The sequence below is a fragment of the Thalia democratica genome, chromosome 3 (assembly GCF_965202585.1).
Source record: "Thalia democratica chromosome 3, ktThaDemo2.hap1.1, whole genome shotgun sequence".
Lineage (NCBI taxonomy): Eukaryota > Metazoa > Chordata > Thaliacea > Salpida > Salpidae > Thalia > Thalia democratica.
This window is the reverse complement of record NC_139167.1, coordinates 43839456-43857864: the sequence shown is the minus strand read 5'-3', so window position 1 is coordinate 43857864 and position 18409 is coordinate 43839456. Positions and strand designations below refer to the sequence as shown.

The following is an 18409-nucleotide window of genomic DNA, read 5'->3' as shown; positions in this document are numbered from 1 at the left end:
AGAATAAAAAAATAATCAAACACTGTTTTTTTTTATTATATCTACTAAAATTTATTTTTTCCGTTACTTTTATAAGCACTTCAACCTCTTCATTTAATGAAGATATAGTTTCCTTCATCTGGTCTGCATCCGCTTCATTTTCTTGGCAGTTAAAACCATTTGCCTCATTTCATTGAAAACGTTCTCATCTGCTGCCCCTACACTTGTCGAAGAGAATCTTTTTTATAAATCTAGCCACAATTTGTTTTATTCATTTCTTTTCTTTTTGTACTTATTTATTTTTACCTCTAACTTTGCTGCTTCAATTATTTACTTAAACAAAAAACACTTTGATTCTAAAAATATGTTAGATAAACTTTTGTGTATATATCACAGTTCCACTATGGAAGTGTCCATGTTACGTATCATCAATACTATAAAGCTTACAAAAACCATTTGTTCGAGTAGGGTAGTTGTTCAATATGCTAATAGAAAAATTTTGAAGTTTTGTAAAGGATATTTTATTAAATACCAAATGAAAGCATTGGAAATTATATAATAGTGTAAATTTATAGGTAAATTTTGCAACTTTAGCCTGGTTTTAAAGGATTTTCATTTTATCTTTTACCATTTGAAGGCTTTGGAAAATAAGGAATTTGTAAATTTAAACTGACAAGGTCTGACTTTTTTTTAAATTTTGTCAGATTTCCTGACTTTGTTTTCAAAAACCCCCATTTTTTCCTGACTTCTGTCATTTTTTTTAGTTTTTCCTGACTTTGTGGCAACCCTGTTGATGTGTTCTTTTGACAATAAAAGCTTTTTTACCAACATCCCACTTATTGAAACAATAAAAATTTGTATTAAAAAAGTTTACAACTAAAATCTTAACCCACCAATTATCTTCAAAAAAGTAATTGAGAGTATGTTATATACGGCTGTCAAGAATGTTGAATTTATATTTAACAACTGTATTACTGGTGTCGACAAATTAATAGTGTCACCATGGGGAGTTCTTTAAATGCAGTATTAGCGAGTATTTTTCTAGGATGATTTGAATCTATTTCATTAAAGAATATATATATATAACCCGTTAAATTACTTTAGATACAAAAATGATATTTTTATCTCAAACAAAAAAGGCTACAACGTAAAATATTTAGTTTTTAAAATTTCTAACCTACATCCCTCACTTAAATTCACTCGTGAAAATGAGATCGATGGTTGATTACCTTTCCTAAATGTATCATTACAATGAACATCAACTTCTTTTATTACATCCATTTAAAGAAAGCCAACGTTTGTTGGCTAATACATCCCATGGAAGACATTCTTTTCTATTTCACAGAAAGTAAATCTTATTTCGTGCTTAGTTGTTCGAGCGTAAAAAATCTGCTTAAAAGTCAAATTTAATGAAGAAATTGGAAATACTAGTAGTATACAGATCATAAGGTTACCAAACGGATATTATAAAAAAAACGATTTACGAGACCATCATAAAACTCACTAGTCCTACAAAATAAGGCTAAAAAAAGTGCCCAATGTACTTAAGACTTTCCTAAATAGGTAATGAATCTTAAAACCTAGGAAATAAAGTAAAACACACGATCAATAGTAAATTTGGAGCAGTTTGTCTTTGAATTAGTCACTTAACTAGAAAATCTTTAAATGAAATATTTAAAGATATCACTGCCGATCCTGAAAAGAATAATGTTATCTACCAATTTAAGTGTCACTGTATACTTCGAGAGAATTTTTCAGATATAACATCTGAGAAGGGATCATCATGTATCAAAATCCCTCAGAAACTGGATGGCTAATAGAGGTAATAAACTTACCAGAAGTCCATCGGAGATCTTTTACTAAACTATCCAGAATGCTCCAAACACGATAATGATAACAAACTTACAACTTTAACTTAAGGACGCAACATATATCATTAAGTGTTTTAGAATCTCTTTTTATAAAAAACTTATAAGCCTAAGCTTTGTAAACAAAATTTTGTTTACAATTCTAACTTGTATATATATATTTTTTTTTGAATTTTTATTTAAATTTTTTTTCAGTTTAGTTGGAAAACCTGTACTTAATTGCGTAAGTATGTTTAAATTTAATTGCCTGAAATATTAATTCGTTAATACTATTAGTATTAGTTAATACTTTATTAGTTTTAAATAAATACAGTAACTAAACTCTGATAATAATATTTTAATTTTAAAGCTTTCATAGCCTTTTTTTCTATTATTGTTATTATTATTTACGTTATATAATTTTAAAACTTGTACAACCATACTTTATTGTTATATCCTTTTGCCATTTTGTTAAGTTTCTTTTAACTTATGCTTAAAAATGTCTTATTAACTTAAGTTCCAAATTTCTTATCTAAACAAAACTTATTTCTTACTTTTAATTTAAACTTATTATGACGTATCCATTATAAAGCTTGCATAAATGTTAATATAACATATATAAATTATTTATACACAACAGTTATTAAAAAGCGTGTACATATAGAAACATTTTCTACTTCAATAAAATTGTAAAATATTTGTCTATATATCATATTTAAAACTTAATTTGTTTATTCCCTGCTTCAAGTGTTTTTAGATCTTATGTAAGTTTAAATCCAAACAGTTTTTGCATTTTTGAAGTTCTAAAGCTAATCATAACTTTTAACAATAAAATGATTTGCAAAAGACATACTAAGTAAGCTAAAACTTTATCCATAACCTTTTTTTTTAATACGGTATATAGTTAATCGAAAAATAATATAAGTTGCTTGATAACTTAAAATTTTATTAAATAACTATTTATTCCAAAACAATGAAGAAGGCTTCAAAATATTGCCCACAAAAAACTCAAATAATGATTTGTGCTTCTGTAAATTTATTTAAGCATTCCTACTACTACTTAACCTGCTTTAGTATGGTAAAAGTCAAGTTAGGTTTACGACAGGTTTTTTGAGCAATAGACTCTTAGTTTACCCTTAAATTGCTTCATAGGTATCCTTAACTTCAAAAAAATCTTAAGAACATACTTTTTTTCAGTTTTTAAATAAAGCATCTTATTTTTCAGAAACTCTATGCCAAATCAAAGTACAATGGTACTATCACAATTAGCGTAAAAATTTTAGGTATCTTTATTTAGTTAACCAGGTTTTAATTCTAAGGTAGTGTTATGCATTGACTTTAGTACATTAAACATTAATATTTTGGGGTGCTTTTATTTTTCTTTAAAAAAAAGGTCGCACTTTAACTTAGCTAACTTCTAAAATACTTAAATCGAAAAATAAACACAGAACCATTCTTTGAAAACAAGAAATTCAGAATCATCCAAATATGTTTGAAGTGCTAGTAACCAAAAAAGTCAATGTCTGCTTGTCAGCTCATTGTGTAAAACAATTAAAAACAAACAAGTTATAACTTTCAACATAAAAAAATGATTTGCTTTTTTTATCTTGGAAGTAACCATACTTCATATAAACTTACTCAGCAAATAAAATAATCATTAGTAGTTTTAGAGTATAATAAATAAACTATCATCTGAATAATAACAACTGACATGTTCTGTTCTTCATCAGAGAAATTTTGGTCCTTTAAAGATAACTTATCATTAGTTGGACTTATTCCAGGTGAAGACGCATTATGTTTACGGTTCCTATACTGTGCTAAAGATAACGTTACCTGTAGACAAAATATAACATAAAATAAATTGTTATTACTCTGTGACGTACTGAACCGCATGAACTAACTATTTAATTGTAAAAAAAACAATATAATGGAAAAACAGTTGATTCTAATTTATGAATTTTAGTGAAGAATTAGCAGATTAAGAGACAGTAGTAGTGTAGTAATGGTGGTTGTTTTGTTTAATAATAACTTAGGAGGTATATTATGAATTTACGATATGAGTTGAATCTGCGAGCGATTGTTTAGGAATAGTTATCTTATGCTAAAAATGAAAAGCATATTATGGTTTCCACTTATTTTTAAAGATAATATTTTATTAAAACATACTAAAAAAAGTGCACATTAAGGCCATAGGGGGGTCCGACATTTTTTTTTTTTTACAAAAATTAATTTTGGCCTTTATATGAAAGCTTAAAATACAAACTACAAGCCAGTTTTTATAGAATTCAAACATATCATTTAACTTTTGAGATATTTTATTTTTTCTAAAAAGTTTCCGATACAAACGTATGGACCGCAAATTTTTCAGGTCAATTTTCTCGAAAATTTCAAAATTCACTAAAAATCTATCTCCTCCTTTATTTTTCAAGCAATCTTCTTCAAATTATCAGGAAACGTTCCTTATAATAAAAGAAAAAAACGTTACTTTAAAATTTTAGTAACTTAAAAAAATAAAAATTTAATCACATAAATTAAAAAAAAAATGTTTTTTTTTTTTTCAAAAAAAAAATATTTTTACAATTTTTTTTAAATTCCAAAGTAAAGTTTTTTTGTTAATTGTATAAAGATTAGACTGTGAAAGTTTGAAGAAGATTGCATGAAAAATGTAGGAGGAGATAGATTTTAAATAAAATAATCTTTTTTCGCCCTTTTAGTTTTCCCTTTCCATAGGGAACCTATTATGCAGCCCGACTTTGACTAGTCATATCTCAAAAAATAACTTGAACATTTTAAAACGATAAAAATCATCTTCATGCTTAGAAAAAACTCTATGAAATAAGATCAACTTATAAAAAACATGGCTTACCCCCCCTATGGCCTTAAATAAATGTGTTATGGAACACTATACAGAAAATGAACCTAAAAAATATTTAAGCGATACAAACACCTAAAAATATATTAATAAGATAAGTTAAAAGAAACACTGCAACTGAATTCAAAAACGTTTTATACTTTTATAATTTTTAATGTACTAAAAGCTTTTTACTACTTTTATCAAATAAAATATTTAACTCTTATCTTTGTATTCAATTATTTTTATTTTAGGCCTATATCAATATTCATGGTTGCCACTGATCAAGCTAAGAAAAATTTCCTGACTTTTTACCAAAATTTTCCTGACTTTTCTAAATCAAACTCTTAAATTAAACTTTTTCTAAAATACATAATCTAACACTTGAAACTATATAAAGCTTTCAATCTAATTTTAATACAGGTTAAAACAACAGTTTTCTTGTTTAATTCTATCATCAAACTTCGAGTACATTAATTGAACCATCTGTGTATGATTGATGTTTGTAATAAACAGCTCTATCAGCAAAATACTTGTATTATTACCTTATAAACACAGCTTGTCTGAAAAAAAGACACATTTTTTTAGCATTTCCTAGCATAAATGTATCTAGATAAACAAACGACATATAAGTAGCTGCTTAGTTATAAAGAACTCAATTATTTACTTAAACAAAAAACACTTTGATTCTAAAATTATGCTAGATAAACTTTTGTGTATATATCAGTTTCCTTATGGAAGTGTTCTTGCTACAGATCATCAATACTAAAAAGCTTACAAAATCTGCTTGTACAAGTTGGGTACTTGTTCAATATGTTAATAGAAAATGTTTGCAGTTTTAGAAAGGGTATTTTATTAATTTATACCAGATGAAGGCATTGAAATAAAATCAAATATTTTTGTAAATTTCTGGGAAAATTTTGGAATTTTTTCTGACTTTTAAGGACTTTTAATTAAGTTGTACCATTTGAAGGCTTCGGAAAACAAGGAATTTAGTAAAATTAAACTGACACAATCTGACTTTTTTTAAAAATCTTATTAAATTTCCTGACTTTTTTTTCAAAATCCCCCATCTTTTCCTGACTTTTGTCATTTTTTATTATTTTTCCTGATTTCCTGACCGAGTGGCAACCCTGAATATTAAACATTTAAATTATTAATTACAGTAACCTCTCGCATCTTAACGCACTTGTGACGTTACGCACTCTCGTTTAGTAACGCATTTTAGAACTCTAAAAAATTCAAAAAGAAGAAATTTAAATTTTCATTAATACTACTGCACAAATTCCTTATTGTATATTTTTTATTTAAATAGTTTTTAAATGCTGAGTCACCTCTTTATAATTATAGACTTTTTTCTTGAATAATTGATAAACATTTAGTTATACCTCAGTATATAAAAATTTTGTTAACAGTAAGAGATCAAATTAAAATTCTAAAAAATATGATTGTGTTAAATAATGAAAGTAAAAAGAAATAATGAGAGTTTAAAACACAAAGAAATAATACAGCACTCCTGTCCTATATATGAATAAACATCTAAAAAAGAAATCTAATTTAACTTCCTAGCAAAAAGTAGCAGTGATACTTAATTAATATAGAGTTTAGACTTAACACAAATTCCAATTGTTTTTTTTTGGTAAACATATCTATAATTTTCATTTGACGTTTTTTTTTAGTTTAAGTTTATCTTCTGTAACACAATATATCTTTAATACAATGCAAGACAATTTTATCCTTATGTGGGCAAAGGTCAAATTAGAAAAGTTGTAGTAACATTAACAATTTTTATTAAACATTTTTCTTATATTTTATATATTTATGTTCAAAAGAAGAAATCCATTACAGCACCAAATGCATGTTTTTGTAAAAAACTATAGAAACAAATTTTAAAAAGACACCACACCATTTCTTATTTGTAAACAAATGCTTAATTACAAATTGAATTTGCTAGGTAGAATAGTATATAAATGTTAAGTCACATACAAATAAATATAAAGATAAAATCTACTTATTATTAAAGTTAGTAAAATTTTTCTATAAGTTTTATTATATTATATAAATTTAAATCCTTTTTTTTTTATATATGTATAGTTTTATCTTTGGTTTTCATATTTAAAAGTAAAGTTAACAAATTGTTAAAAGTGAGAAAGTCCCCAGACTGCTTTTAACTAGAAGCAATGTCAAAAAACAGCCATTATAGTAAGTATATTTGGTACATCTCGTATCTTTACGATCTCTCATATCTTTACGTACTTTTTCTGTGGACACAATGTGCGTAAATAAGCGAGAGGTTACTGTAACTCATGTTTTATATTTTTATTCTTTTAAGACTTTATTACGCAAACTTAGTTTCGGTTAAAGGCCTCTTCAGTGCTTATATAATAAATCTAAAAACATATAACAATCAATGAAATTTGTATTCAATCAATAAAATGAAAATAAATTTGTTTTGTTTGTTAAGTAAAAATTTGTATTTATTTAGTTGTTTAAATGCTTTTCCAATAAATTTAGTTGTTTAATTTTCCATAACTGTAATGTATATTTTTAGATTTTTATTTAAGCTCTGACGGGGTCTTTGACCTAAACTTAGTTTGTATAGTAAAGCTTTGAAAGAACAAAATATATGATTTCTCGTCTAGTAGTTGAGAACTCTTTATAATTTTCTAAAAATCAAAACATACAATATTCTTAATTTAGCATATTTCATTTCTTCTTAATTTTTAAAGTAACAGTCTTGGATATTTCAATACAAGTTTTACATTTTCTTGAAAAGGTTTTGTAGGGAAAAACAAAATTCACCGGATTTAGACACGTTCATAATTTATTATTACAACAATACTGACAAAAAGTTTATGAAAAATACAATTTATTTATTTATTGAGCCTTTAAATTTAAAATAAAATTAATCCGTTTTTTGCTATCAAAATAAAGAAAGCTTCATAAAACGGAAAATATTTAATCATTTTGTTAAAACTTCAGTATACTATAAGATAAGCAAATATGTATTTTATTTTAATAATATTACAAAAATATTAGACCTTTTTCTTATTAGAGTTATAATTAGATACTTTTTCGTCATCGTATATTTTATTCGACTCTCTCAGTAAGCTTTGCTTTTCAGTGTTCTGTTATAAAAAGATATACCAAGTTGTTGTAGAATAGCCTAAAATTGTTTAATGTTTTGCGAATATTTTATTATTTAACTAACAAAAAATAAGGTACAAACTAAAAGACTTATCTAAAAAAGGTTGTTTAATACAATTAAACTGTTATGTTTCACACGAATTATTGAGAAAATTTTTAGCATATGCAACTTTTATTTATTAAGCGTTTCCATTAATTGTACCTTATTTTTTAAACAATACTTTATATCTTAATTTCTTAATAACTTTTTATACATAGATTCAAAGCAAATTTTCCTCATTTTATAAATTTAAACAAACAAGTGAGTTAGTAGACTTAACATATTGAAAAGAAATACATGATAGTACATAATACTAAGAAATACATATTAGCAGAAAAATTCATAGTATTTTATTGAAATTTTATATATCAGTGCTTCTTTTACTAGAAATGGAAATCAAAACGAACATATTCTAGCGGACTGTTATCCGAATTTGTTAAACACCTGTTGTACCTAGAAAGGATAAATTTCTTCACTTTTCCATAAGATTTACTTTTAATTAATTTGTTTGCTTCGTCATATGTAATTTCATGTAGCTTACTATCAAATTGTGCTTTTTCTAAAAAATGCTGAAACAATATTTAGATCTAGTTTATTGTTAACCGTTAAAATACTTAAAATAATCTAAAGAATAACAAATTAATAATAATAAGCATTATTTTACATAAATTTAAATTTAAAAATTCTAAATAGTTATACTAAAATAACAAGTTATTTAAATAAGAACTTATAACAAACACGTTGGATCATGTTTGTATACTGCTGTTTAAAATGTTTTGTATAAAAGTTTATTTGTTGCTTCTAACAAGACTCTTAATCAAATCCTCAAAATTCTTATTTTTGTAATAAACTTAAAATTTCAAGTTTGGAAAAAACGGCTAGACTTAAAAGTCACTTATTTCTGAAGTGTGTTGATTCGTTAAGCACACAGAAACTGAGCTCTGTAAAATAATAAATACTGTAAGGAAAGCTAAGTAGTGTCGCTATCGACGAAGATTCTACTTATACACTTTTATTGGCCTGGTTTATAACGCAACGTGCGCTCTAACTAGTATATTAGAAATCCCCAAGATAACGCTTAAATTATAATTGACTTAAATAAACTAATATGAATTACTTACCATTTACTAAATGTTTAAAAAATCAGTTACTTAATTTAAACTGAGTTCGAATTTGTGATCATGAATATATTTACAATGAGTTTGCGAAACGAAAAGATGATAAAAAACTGCACAACATTACACTAGAATAACAGAAACTAAACACTACATGTTTAAACCAAACTCAAAAAACATTCTAAAATCGAAATCACTTCAACAAGATTGAAACCATTAAAACTTAAGTGCAGCAAAAAGCTGCACTGAGTTCAGACCGCTCAATGAAGTAGAAACTAGAAAAACTGAACCGTACTGAACTGTCAATTACTCGAGCCTATTGAGTTTATACTCGCTTGAGAAAAAAGAAGAAAGTAGAAAAGAGACAATTACCGCCTAGCGGTACAGTAGGTATATACATGTGTCCATTAAAAATAAAAATAATTGCTATAGATTTTTATAGGTTAATCATAGATAAATACTTAATGTTAAAATCGACTGTTATGAAAATATTTAATATTTGTAACTTTTAAGTCTAAATTAATTAAACTAAAGTAAAAATACAAAATAAGATAACAAATCATAATATAAAGTACTTATATGGAAATGAAGGAAGTAATAGTTCTAAATATTTACTGGATACCAATCATTGAAAAAAATGTATATAACAATTGGGTCACAATATATATTAACATTAGGACTAGCTAGTTAATTTATAGTACAAAGTTAGCTAATTTAACTTTTATGTTTGGAAAAAGTGGTAGTATTAAAAACAGCAATATGTAATCTATTGTGAATAAAAGGTAAAACTTCAGTTAATTTTCAGAAGTATTTTTGATATAAGTTCAAATAATTAATTTACATTTAGTCTATAGATTTATTTAAATACCTTTACTTAAGCTTAATATGTTTGTTAACTTTCTGACTGTTTGTAAAGTGAATTTTAAAGTAATCTGTATATTTAAAAGGTAGTTTTAATGATATTCTTGTAAATTAGAAGGATCATTGTGATCCTTCAAGTCATATAAACACCAAGAGTTACATCCTTACTATTTATCGAACCATGATAGCTAAAATCTGCGTAAAGGTTGATACCGCCCATGTTGGAAACCCCTGCTCTAGACCTTTTATCAGGGCCAATTGAATTATTGATTATAGGTTTTAGCTTATTACAAATTTTTTTAACAATTAATTTTTTATAAAAAAATTTTACCTCTTTAACTATTAATGTCTTAACAGATAATAAACTATTATAAGTGTACAGGACTTAAGTATTTCAAAATAATACACTAGATGTAAACTACAAAGTATTTCTTAGACATTTTATAATTTTAACAAAACTACATTTTTCAATATGCCCAGAAACTGTACTCTTTGTGAAATCGTATTCTAAAAATAAGATCTCAACAATATATTAGCTATCCAGATCATCAAGGACGCGTAAGTTTGTAAACTAAGCTGCTTATGTAATATTGGTTGATAGAACCTATTAAAAGAGAAATAGCTATCAATCTTTGTTATACTTTTCAAACAGTGTGTATGTTTACTTTTAAATCAATAAACATTTAGTTTATATTTCTACTGATATTTTTCTGAAAACTTCGCAACATAATAATAATGGCTTGCTTGAACCTGAAATCGATCATATGTGGTGTGGTAGTAGAATTTGTTAAAATAACAAAACAAAATAAAATAATAAAACAGCAAAAAACTAAATATGGTAAAATGGTTAATTATATTTAAAAAAGTTAAAAAAAAATTAGTATTGAAATAAAATACTAATTAATACAATATTGTTATTCTTTCATTCTCATAACGCTTTTAAAGATATGTTTTTCGCGTTAGCTGCAAATTTTCGCGTCAGCGCTTCTGATTGGCTAATATTTTACTTATTTTTATTTAAAGTTTTAATCACAACTTTTATTTTCCTTATTTATATATTTGGGAAAGGTTCGTTAAGGATAAGGGTATAGATTCTCTTATATAATGCTGAATAATAACTTTTTCTCATTTGCCCAATACTATGGACCAGGGGCGTAGCGTGGGGAGGGACACTGGCGCATGCGTGCCACCCAAAAAAAGAAAAATGTAAAAAAAGAATGTAATATCTTTATCCTTTGTAGTTTATTTTTTCTGCTTAATTTGCCTTTTTTCAACTATGTTTATCTAGTATTCAAAAAGTTGAACGAAATTTTGAATACCAATTAGTGACAAATTAGGAAAGTATATGTGATTACTCAATATACTGATTCGGTGCGTAATTGCAAATGCGCACCGATGTTGATGAAAAACTCCATAAGGAAAAATTTTATAAGTTCATTAACTTCATAAGAATTTAGACTCAAAAAGTACGCAATTAATATAGCGCACCGCTGTAATATAACCTTATGGCAGATTATTTTTCTAAAAAAAGTTTACAAAAATACGTCACGCTTTAAGAAAAATTAAACAATTTTACATTTTTTTTTTATGCTACATTGTTGAGACTACTGCTAGTTTTCTGAACTTTATTTTTGTAAACATACAAGAAAAAGCGTGTCGGCCTATAAGAAATAAACTTTGAATTTTATTTTAAACAAATACAATCAAATGAATTAAAGTTAAAAAGTATACTTTTAAGTATTTTGCAAAGTTTTAATAAACTGTAATAACAGTTATAAAGTTGGTCTATTTTAACTTCTGTGTAACTTTATTAAAACTATGTGCAATGAGGTGTTGTTATCACAGTTGTATTGTATATTATAGAGATTGATATTTTTTCGTAAATAAAACAGATACTTTCGTTTTATTGAATATATAAATTTTTAAAGAAATAAAGTTTACTGTAAGTGATAAAAAAATTTTTTTTAGTAAGTTTACATTTTTGCAAGTATAAGTAATTCTAAAAAAATTTATACTTTTATTTAATTGTTTAATTTTGTAATATATAAATATTTTTTAAAATAGTTATCAAACTTATTTTACTTAATAAATTTATTTCAATTATATTACTTACAAAATTTTTTTTTTCATCTAATTACAAAAGTTTTAATTTAGAGGATTTTTTGAGAAAAAAACTTGCGCACCCCCTGACCAAAATACCACGCTATACCACTGCTATGGAAGAAAGAGTTTCCAAAACCTTACAACTACAGCCGACCCATATTTTTCTCGTTCATTTAGTTTCTTGCTAATAAGAGAGCGCCAAGTGTTGCAATAATCAGTTAGTTTTTCTCACTCATCAAATACTAAACTAAAAAAAAATAGTGTCGCGCTTGAAAACGTTTTTATAATCAATTTGGACGACTAATGTTAAGTTAGCCAACAACTAACTCACTATATAGGAGTAATTTGAATGCACTCGTCACTCATCCTCAGATTATGGTTAAAAGAAACTCTTACAGACGAGCAAAAGTGCTTAAAACTTTAAAAATGCAACAAATAATCTCAGTATCCATCGATGTATAAGACTCAATATTTGACGACCCACGGTATACAACTTTTTTTAGGTTTTCTATGCATTTATCATCAATTTTTATTTTTGGTGAAACATCTGCTTTTTAGCTATGATTACAGTTGTTTTTAAGGCTAATGATAATGAGGAAAAGTGTGAACATGGAAGGAAAACTGAGATAATAAGGTTTGCAAATGTAACCCATTGGTCGGCTTATAGCTCACTAAAGTAAGATTACACTTTAAAGTTTTTGAAAAATAGTTTGTTATAAAAAAGTTTTTATTGAAAACCCAATTAGTAAACTACAAAGTTAAATTTATTCTAATACAAGTTTTATAATGTTCAACATTGGAAAATAAAATTTCAATAGAGGTAAAAGATATGATCAAATAAAATGATACAGAAACACGTTTGTAAACGAAATTTTCAAGGCAAAAAAAATCTTTAAAACCTTAATTTTTACGTCGCTAAGTACTATCATCATCATCATAACAAAGATATAAATTGATATATAAAACATGCTATAAACAATAAACCTTTTTAGGATTTTTTGAAGTATTTTGATCAAAGTTAAGACTGTTGGACTGTCGCGACTTTGAAATGAAACTAATTCTAAAACCGGTAGGAGGCTCAATACCTGGATTATAGTTAAACTTTTTCCATGGTTGCGGAGTAGTACAAAATCGAGTAACTTCTTGATCAGTAGGAGCTGTTATATAATTTATGTAAAAATTATAAAACTACTAAAAATAAATAAAAGTTATGTTTTAAAAAATATTTGAAATCAGTTACTACAGTGAAATTAATTGAAGGCAATCATTGTTTTTTTTTAACTATACTTTAAACATTTTAAAACATTTCTATACACTTTTTAAAACTCTAACGTCTAAATGGTTGGGGTAAGTATTTTTTGAAGTATTGATTTTTAGTATCAAGTTTATTTTTTCCATTAGTTTCTGTGAATATACTACTTTCTGATTTAAATTCTTTTCTTCCTTCAATCACATTGCCTACATACTGATTTTGGTTGCAACTTTTTACTTCTTGAATATTAATTTGTTTATGCTTCCAACCTCTACTTCTACCACGCTTTCTATAAAAATAAATAAATCAGTGTTATACATATCAATATGATTTATTTTAACAGGTTACAAAGACGACATTATAAACTGATCCAATAAACTAATAAAATCTAAGTAACCCTAACTTAAAAAGTTCGAAACTAATAAGTTTTACCAAATTTAAACAAAAAGCAATACAAAAATTCAGTCTATAAGACAAAGCATTAATTTCTTTTTACTTATATTTAGACAAATTTGTAACATTTAATTTTGGACAAGATCCATATTTTAAATCAAACAATATTTTAATATTTGAATCATTCTTTAAACTAACTTTTTTCAATTGTTTTTCCTTAATAAATATCAATTTATTGTTTTGCCTAAATGTGTATTAAACTTTATAAAAGAATAGACTAATAATAATAAAGACGAAATCTGTTATTAATGCGATTAAAAGATTTTCGATAGCCGAACATCTGATTAACAACGTCGATTGTGCAAAAAACTATGATTTATCGAGATTAAAAGTTATTAACAATCGTACAAATTCCATTTATTTGGTTAGATTAGAAGCAATCTCAATATTTCAATAAACCTGAACTATGTATGCAGAAAGAGTTTGACTATAAGGTTATTTTATTTACTTAAAAGTGTCTTTGTTTGTTTTATACAGTTTGTTTTGTAATTTAAAATGTTTATTATGCATACTATTTTACATTAATCTAGAAAAACTTGAAAAAGAAAATTTTTTGTTGATTGGTTTTTTACAGCAATCTAATTAATCACTTAAGTAATTTTCTAAAGTTTATTGTTTTTAGTTAAAAAAACTATTGTTTTACTTCAAATGTCTAGAGTAAGTTTCTGATGAGTTGCAGTGAAAATATATTAAAACTTTTATTAATTATATTGATTTTTATTTATATGAGCAAAAAAAAATATAGTAGGCTTATGATTTTGATATTAAACAACATATATTTTTTAAACTTCTATATTAAAAAACAAACTTAAAAGTAGTATGTAGTACAAAACTATTATAGTTTAAAATAAACTGAATTAAATTTAAATAAATAAAGAAAATAAAAAAGAAGTTAAAAACCTACTAATTTTATATCTAACCCAATATATAAAACAAACATATTACAGTTCATTTACTAACAAAAAGTTTAAAATTGCATTGCCCATGGTTAAAAAATTAATGAAAATTTTTTTGAAGGTCATACAAAATTTAGATAAACGAAAATACTGAACAATGCAATTAACATTTACATACCCAATGATCAACATAAATAGCAATTGAGCATAAATGCAAAAAGCGTATAAAAAAGTTATATTATTGAAAATAAGGAACATTGAAATTTATTAAAACTAGATGTTTTTGAAAACATTTCTGGTAGTGTAGCTTGTCGTTTGGGTTTAGCAGACTCATTTTGTTGCTCGTAAGTTTATTTCAAAATACTTTGATAGGTTTTAAAAGCCGATTGTAGTAAAGTAAAATCAAAGAAACTTGAGATTTAAAACCAGTAAAAATGCTAAATATTAAGTAAGACGGATTAATGTTTTATAAGCTTAAATTAGCTTAATGGATAATTACAAAAAAATAAAAGCATAATCAATGTTTTAAATCTGTTTTTTTTTTTGAAACTAATAGCTAATTATATTATGTAAATTTTAAAGGTACAAGGAAATACAAGATAATTTAAAAATCTTTGTGATTCAAATATAAACATGAATACATTTATAAATAAACATGTACAGTGTACATACAAATAAGTTGCTACATAAAAAATACTCAAGTCTTTTAAATCTTTCAACAAACATGTTTTGTTATTATGGTGAAAGTTTTTATTTTGGGGTACTTTTGTGCACCTGTCATTTCTAACTTTAGTAACTTTTAACATTATTGTATTGGGCTTAATGTAGGTAATTTAATACCTTAATTTATTTAGTAGAGACTGCCAGTTGCATACGCGCTTTTGCGCTATGTTCAGAGTGTGTACCGGCTATGGCAGATTACTGTATTTTAGTCTGCTGCTTACCCATCAAAAAAACACATGATCAAAAACTATGAACACAGTAATATGTTTATATACTAGTATAAAAACTACCTTAAATACTTTTTTTAATCAAGAAAAATTAAATTACTACTAAGTAGCAAGAAAAGGATAACAAATAGATTGGTATATTGCAAAAGAGTATAAAAATTAAACGTTAAACCAAAATTTTTCTACCAGAAACAACTTGACCTTTTAACTAATTTTCCTGACCAATTTGCAAAGAAAAGTCTTGAACTTTTCCTGATTTTACTTACTTGAACCCAAACATTTAAAATTAAATAATAACTTTTTAAAACACAGAAATTTTTTAGTTAAATTTTTTTATAAATACTAGTTAAGAATATTAGTAACAATAAAAACTTATATTTTTTATTCACTAACTTTCTATGTTGCTTTGAAGGTTCTGTAACTCTCACAGTTGGTCGCTTTTTTACAGGTGGAGTTGAAAGACAGACTGCAGGTTTAATATCAACAAAACTTTTTTGGTCTACTACTGGATCTTTTTTAATGGTATGCTTGTTTATTATTTCCTTTGTCGAATCATTTTTTGACCTTACTTCATGTTTAATGTCTTCATCATCTGAAAACTGTATTTTATAGAACATTAAAACTAAATTTAAATTTTAGAAAATTACTATTTATCAAAACTATCTATCTTAATAGAACATTTTCAATTTTCTCTACCTTTAAAATCTTATAAAGGCTATGGGGAATCCAACACTTTTTTTTCACAAAAAATAACTTTGGCTTTTATATGAAAGCTTTAAGTACAAACTACAAGCAATTTTTTATAGAATTTTAAATATCATTTAACTTTTGAAATATTTTATATTTTGTAAAAAGTATCCGATACAAACGTATGGTATGCAAATTTTAAAATTCATTAAAACCTATCTCCTCTTTCATTTTTAAGCAATATTTTTCAAATTTTCAGGAAATGTTCCTTATATAGTAAGAAAAAAACTTTACTTATGAATTTTGATAATTAAAAAATATAAATTTTTTACAACAATCATAAAAAAGAAGTATTTTTACTAAAAAAAAATTATTGTCCAAAGTAACATTTTTTTGTTATTGTATAATGATTAGACTGTAAAAGTTTAAAGATGATTGCTTGAAAAATGTAGAAGGAGATAGACTTTAAATAAAAGAATGTTTTTCGCTGTTCTAGTTTTCCCTTGCCATAAGGAACCTGTTATGCGGCCCGACTTTGACCGGTCATATCTCAAAAACTACTTCAAACTTTTTAAAACGGTAAAAATCAACTTAATGCTTATAAAAATCTTTATAAATAAGATCAACTTGTAAAAAACATGGCTTCACGGCTTAAGGCTAGTTTAAGTATTTTAAGCTAGTCTTACGTTTTATATTAAAAATTAAGCAAGCAATTGATATTTACCATTTAAAAATATTCTAAGTAATTTTTGAGATAAAAGCGATAAAGTTTAAGAGTTCAATAGGTTCTTAATGAAATGCGTTAACTAAAAGCATGAAGGAGAATTGTTTATTAAAAATCTATATACTCAGACAGATTTGATAAATCGTTTTAAAACTTTCTCATTTTAATCTTTAAAAAATTTAAACAACTTTAGGAATAAATATTTTTTTATTTCTCACTATTATTTTATTATAACCAATTTTTCACCTTAGGAGTTAGCAGTATATTGAATATGCAAAGATTTTTTTTAACACTTTAGAAGAACATAATAATTAAATAAAGTAGGCTTATCATATAAATAAATATACAAAAGTGACCTATAACTGTAAAGCTCTAAGTTTTTTACATACGTATCGTAAGTGGGAATTGCTTGCAACTGAATACGTTAAATGGCGATCTACAACATGCAAAAGACTGAAGGAACAGGAAAAGCAACACTTTAAAAAATCAAAGAAACAAAAGAAATTTAAAAAAAAAATTCATATATACTTTTTATATTGTTTTATTGCATAACTGTGTTTGTAATTATTCTTTTATTGTTGAGCATCTTCTACACTTTTTTAACACAAAACGCATAGCCTATTTTTCGGCTGATAGATGACTTGTTACTTTTTACAGAGTTAAGACGTTATTAAAAAAATTAAAACTTTTATTTTGTTTATAAAAAGTTTTTAGATAAAGATAGAAAGTTATTATGATATATTTTTTAATCAATGTTAACTTTAGACTATAAAAGTGATGTAAATTTTAAGCAGGTCGTCTATGAGTAGCTAAATATGATGGAAAGCACGGTAAATATAAATTTTGAAACTTTAAATTTGCCACACGAGGACCAATTACCTACCGACCCCTGTATTAGACAGGGTTGCCAAATGTTTTTGGCAAATTTTCTCCAGGTTTTCAAAATTTCCTCTAGGTTTTTAAAATTACACATTTCTGGGTCTATTTTTAGTTAAAACTTATGTTTAAGCTTAGAAACTGTGTTAAATAGTGAAAAAAACATTGAAAAGATACTGTAAGACTACTTTAAATGTGTTTTTTAATAAAAAATGTTGATGATAATAAATTTTGTTATTTGTATGATAGATTTTTTGTGTGTAATCGAAAGTTTACTACTTAAAATTTTAAAATTGCTAAAAATTCCAGGTTTTTTTATTGATTTTTGTTCAAAATTCTAAGTTTTTTGAGGTCTGTTTTTTTTTTTAATTTCTCAAATCCCAGGTTTTTAACCCTAAGTTGTCAAATTCTAGCTTTTTCCAGTTTTTTGGCAACCCTGATTAGATCATGCCAAATCATAATATAAAAAATTTTAACTGGTAAAAATTAAAATTATGCAACTGATAAGAAAAAATATATTTAAGTGTCTTTCGTAGTAGTAATTTTAGCAAAATTTCTTTAAAACTAGGTTTTAAAATGAATTTCAAACATTTATACAACTCATTTAGTAATAGTAAACTAGAGTCAA

The 18409-nt window shown here is 25.3% G+C and overlaps 1 protein-coding gene across 8 annotated transcripts in view; it reads right to left on the bottom strand.

Annotated features, from left to right (window-relative positions):
• Positions 1 to 18409, bottom strand: part of LOC145831249 (uncharacterized) — a 49497-nt gene that overhangs the window by 3782 nt on the left and 27306 nt on the right. For 7 of the 8 annotated variants that reach the window (XM_082938416.1, XM_082938417.1, XM_082938410.1 and 4 more), the window contains 6 exons: positions 15888 to 16093; positions 13276 to 13484; positions 12928 to 13100; positions 8272 to 8433; positions 7719 to 7805; positions 3538 to 3659 (listed from right to left, as the gene is read on the bottom strand). In XM_082938416.1, the coding sequence (XP_082794542.1) occupies positions 3538 to 3659; positions 7719 to 7805; positions 8272 to 8433; positions 12928 to 13100; positions 13276 to 13484; positions 15888 to 16093 (959 nt within the window). Of the gene's footprint in view, positions 1 to 3537; positions 3660 to 7718; positions 7844 to 8271; positions 8434 to 12927; positions 13101 to 13275; positions 13485 to 15887; positions 16094 to 18409 lie in introns of those variants that run through there. The other variant, XR_014369663.1, reaches the window with a different exon arrangement.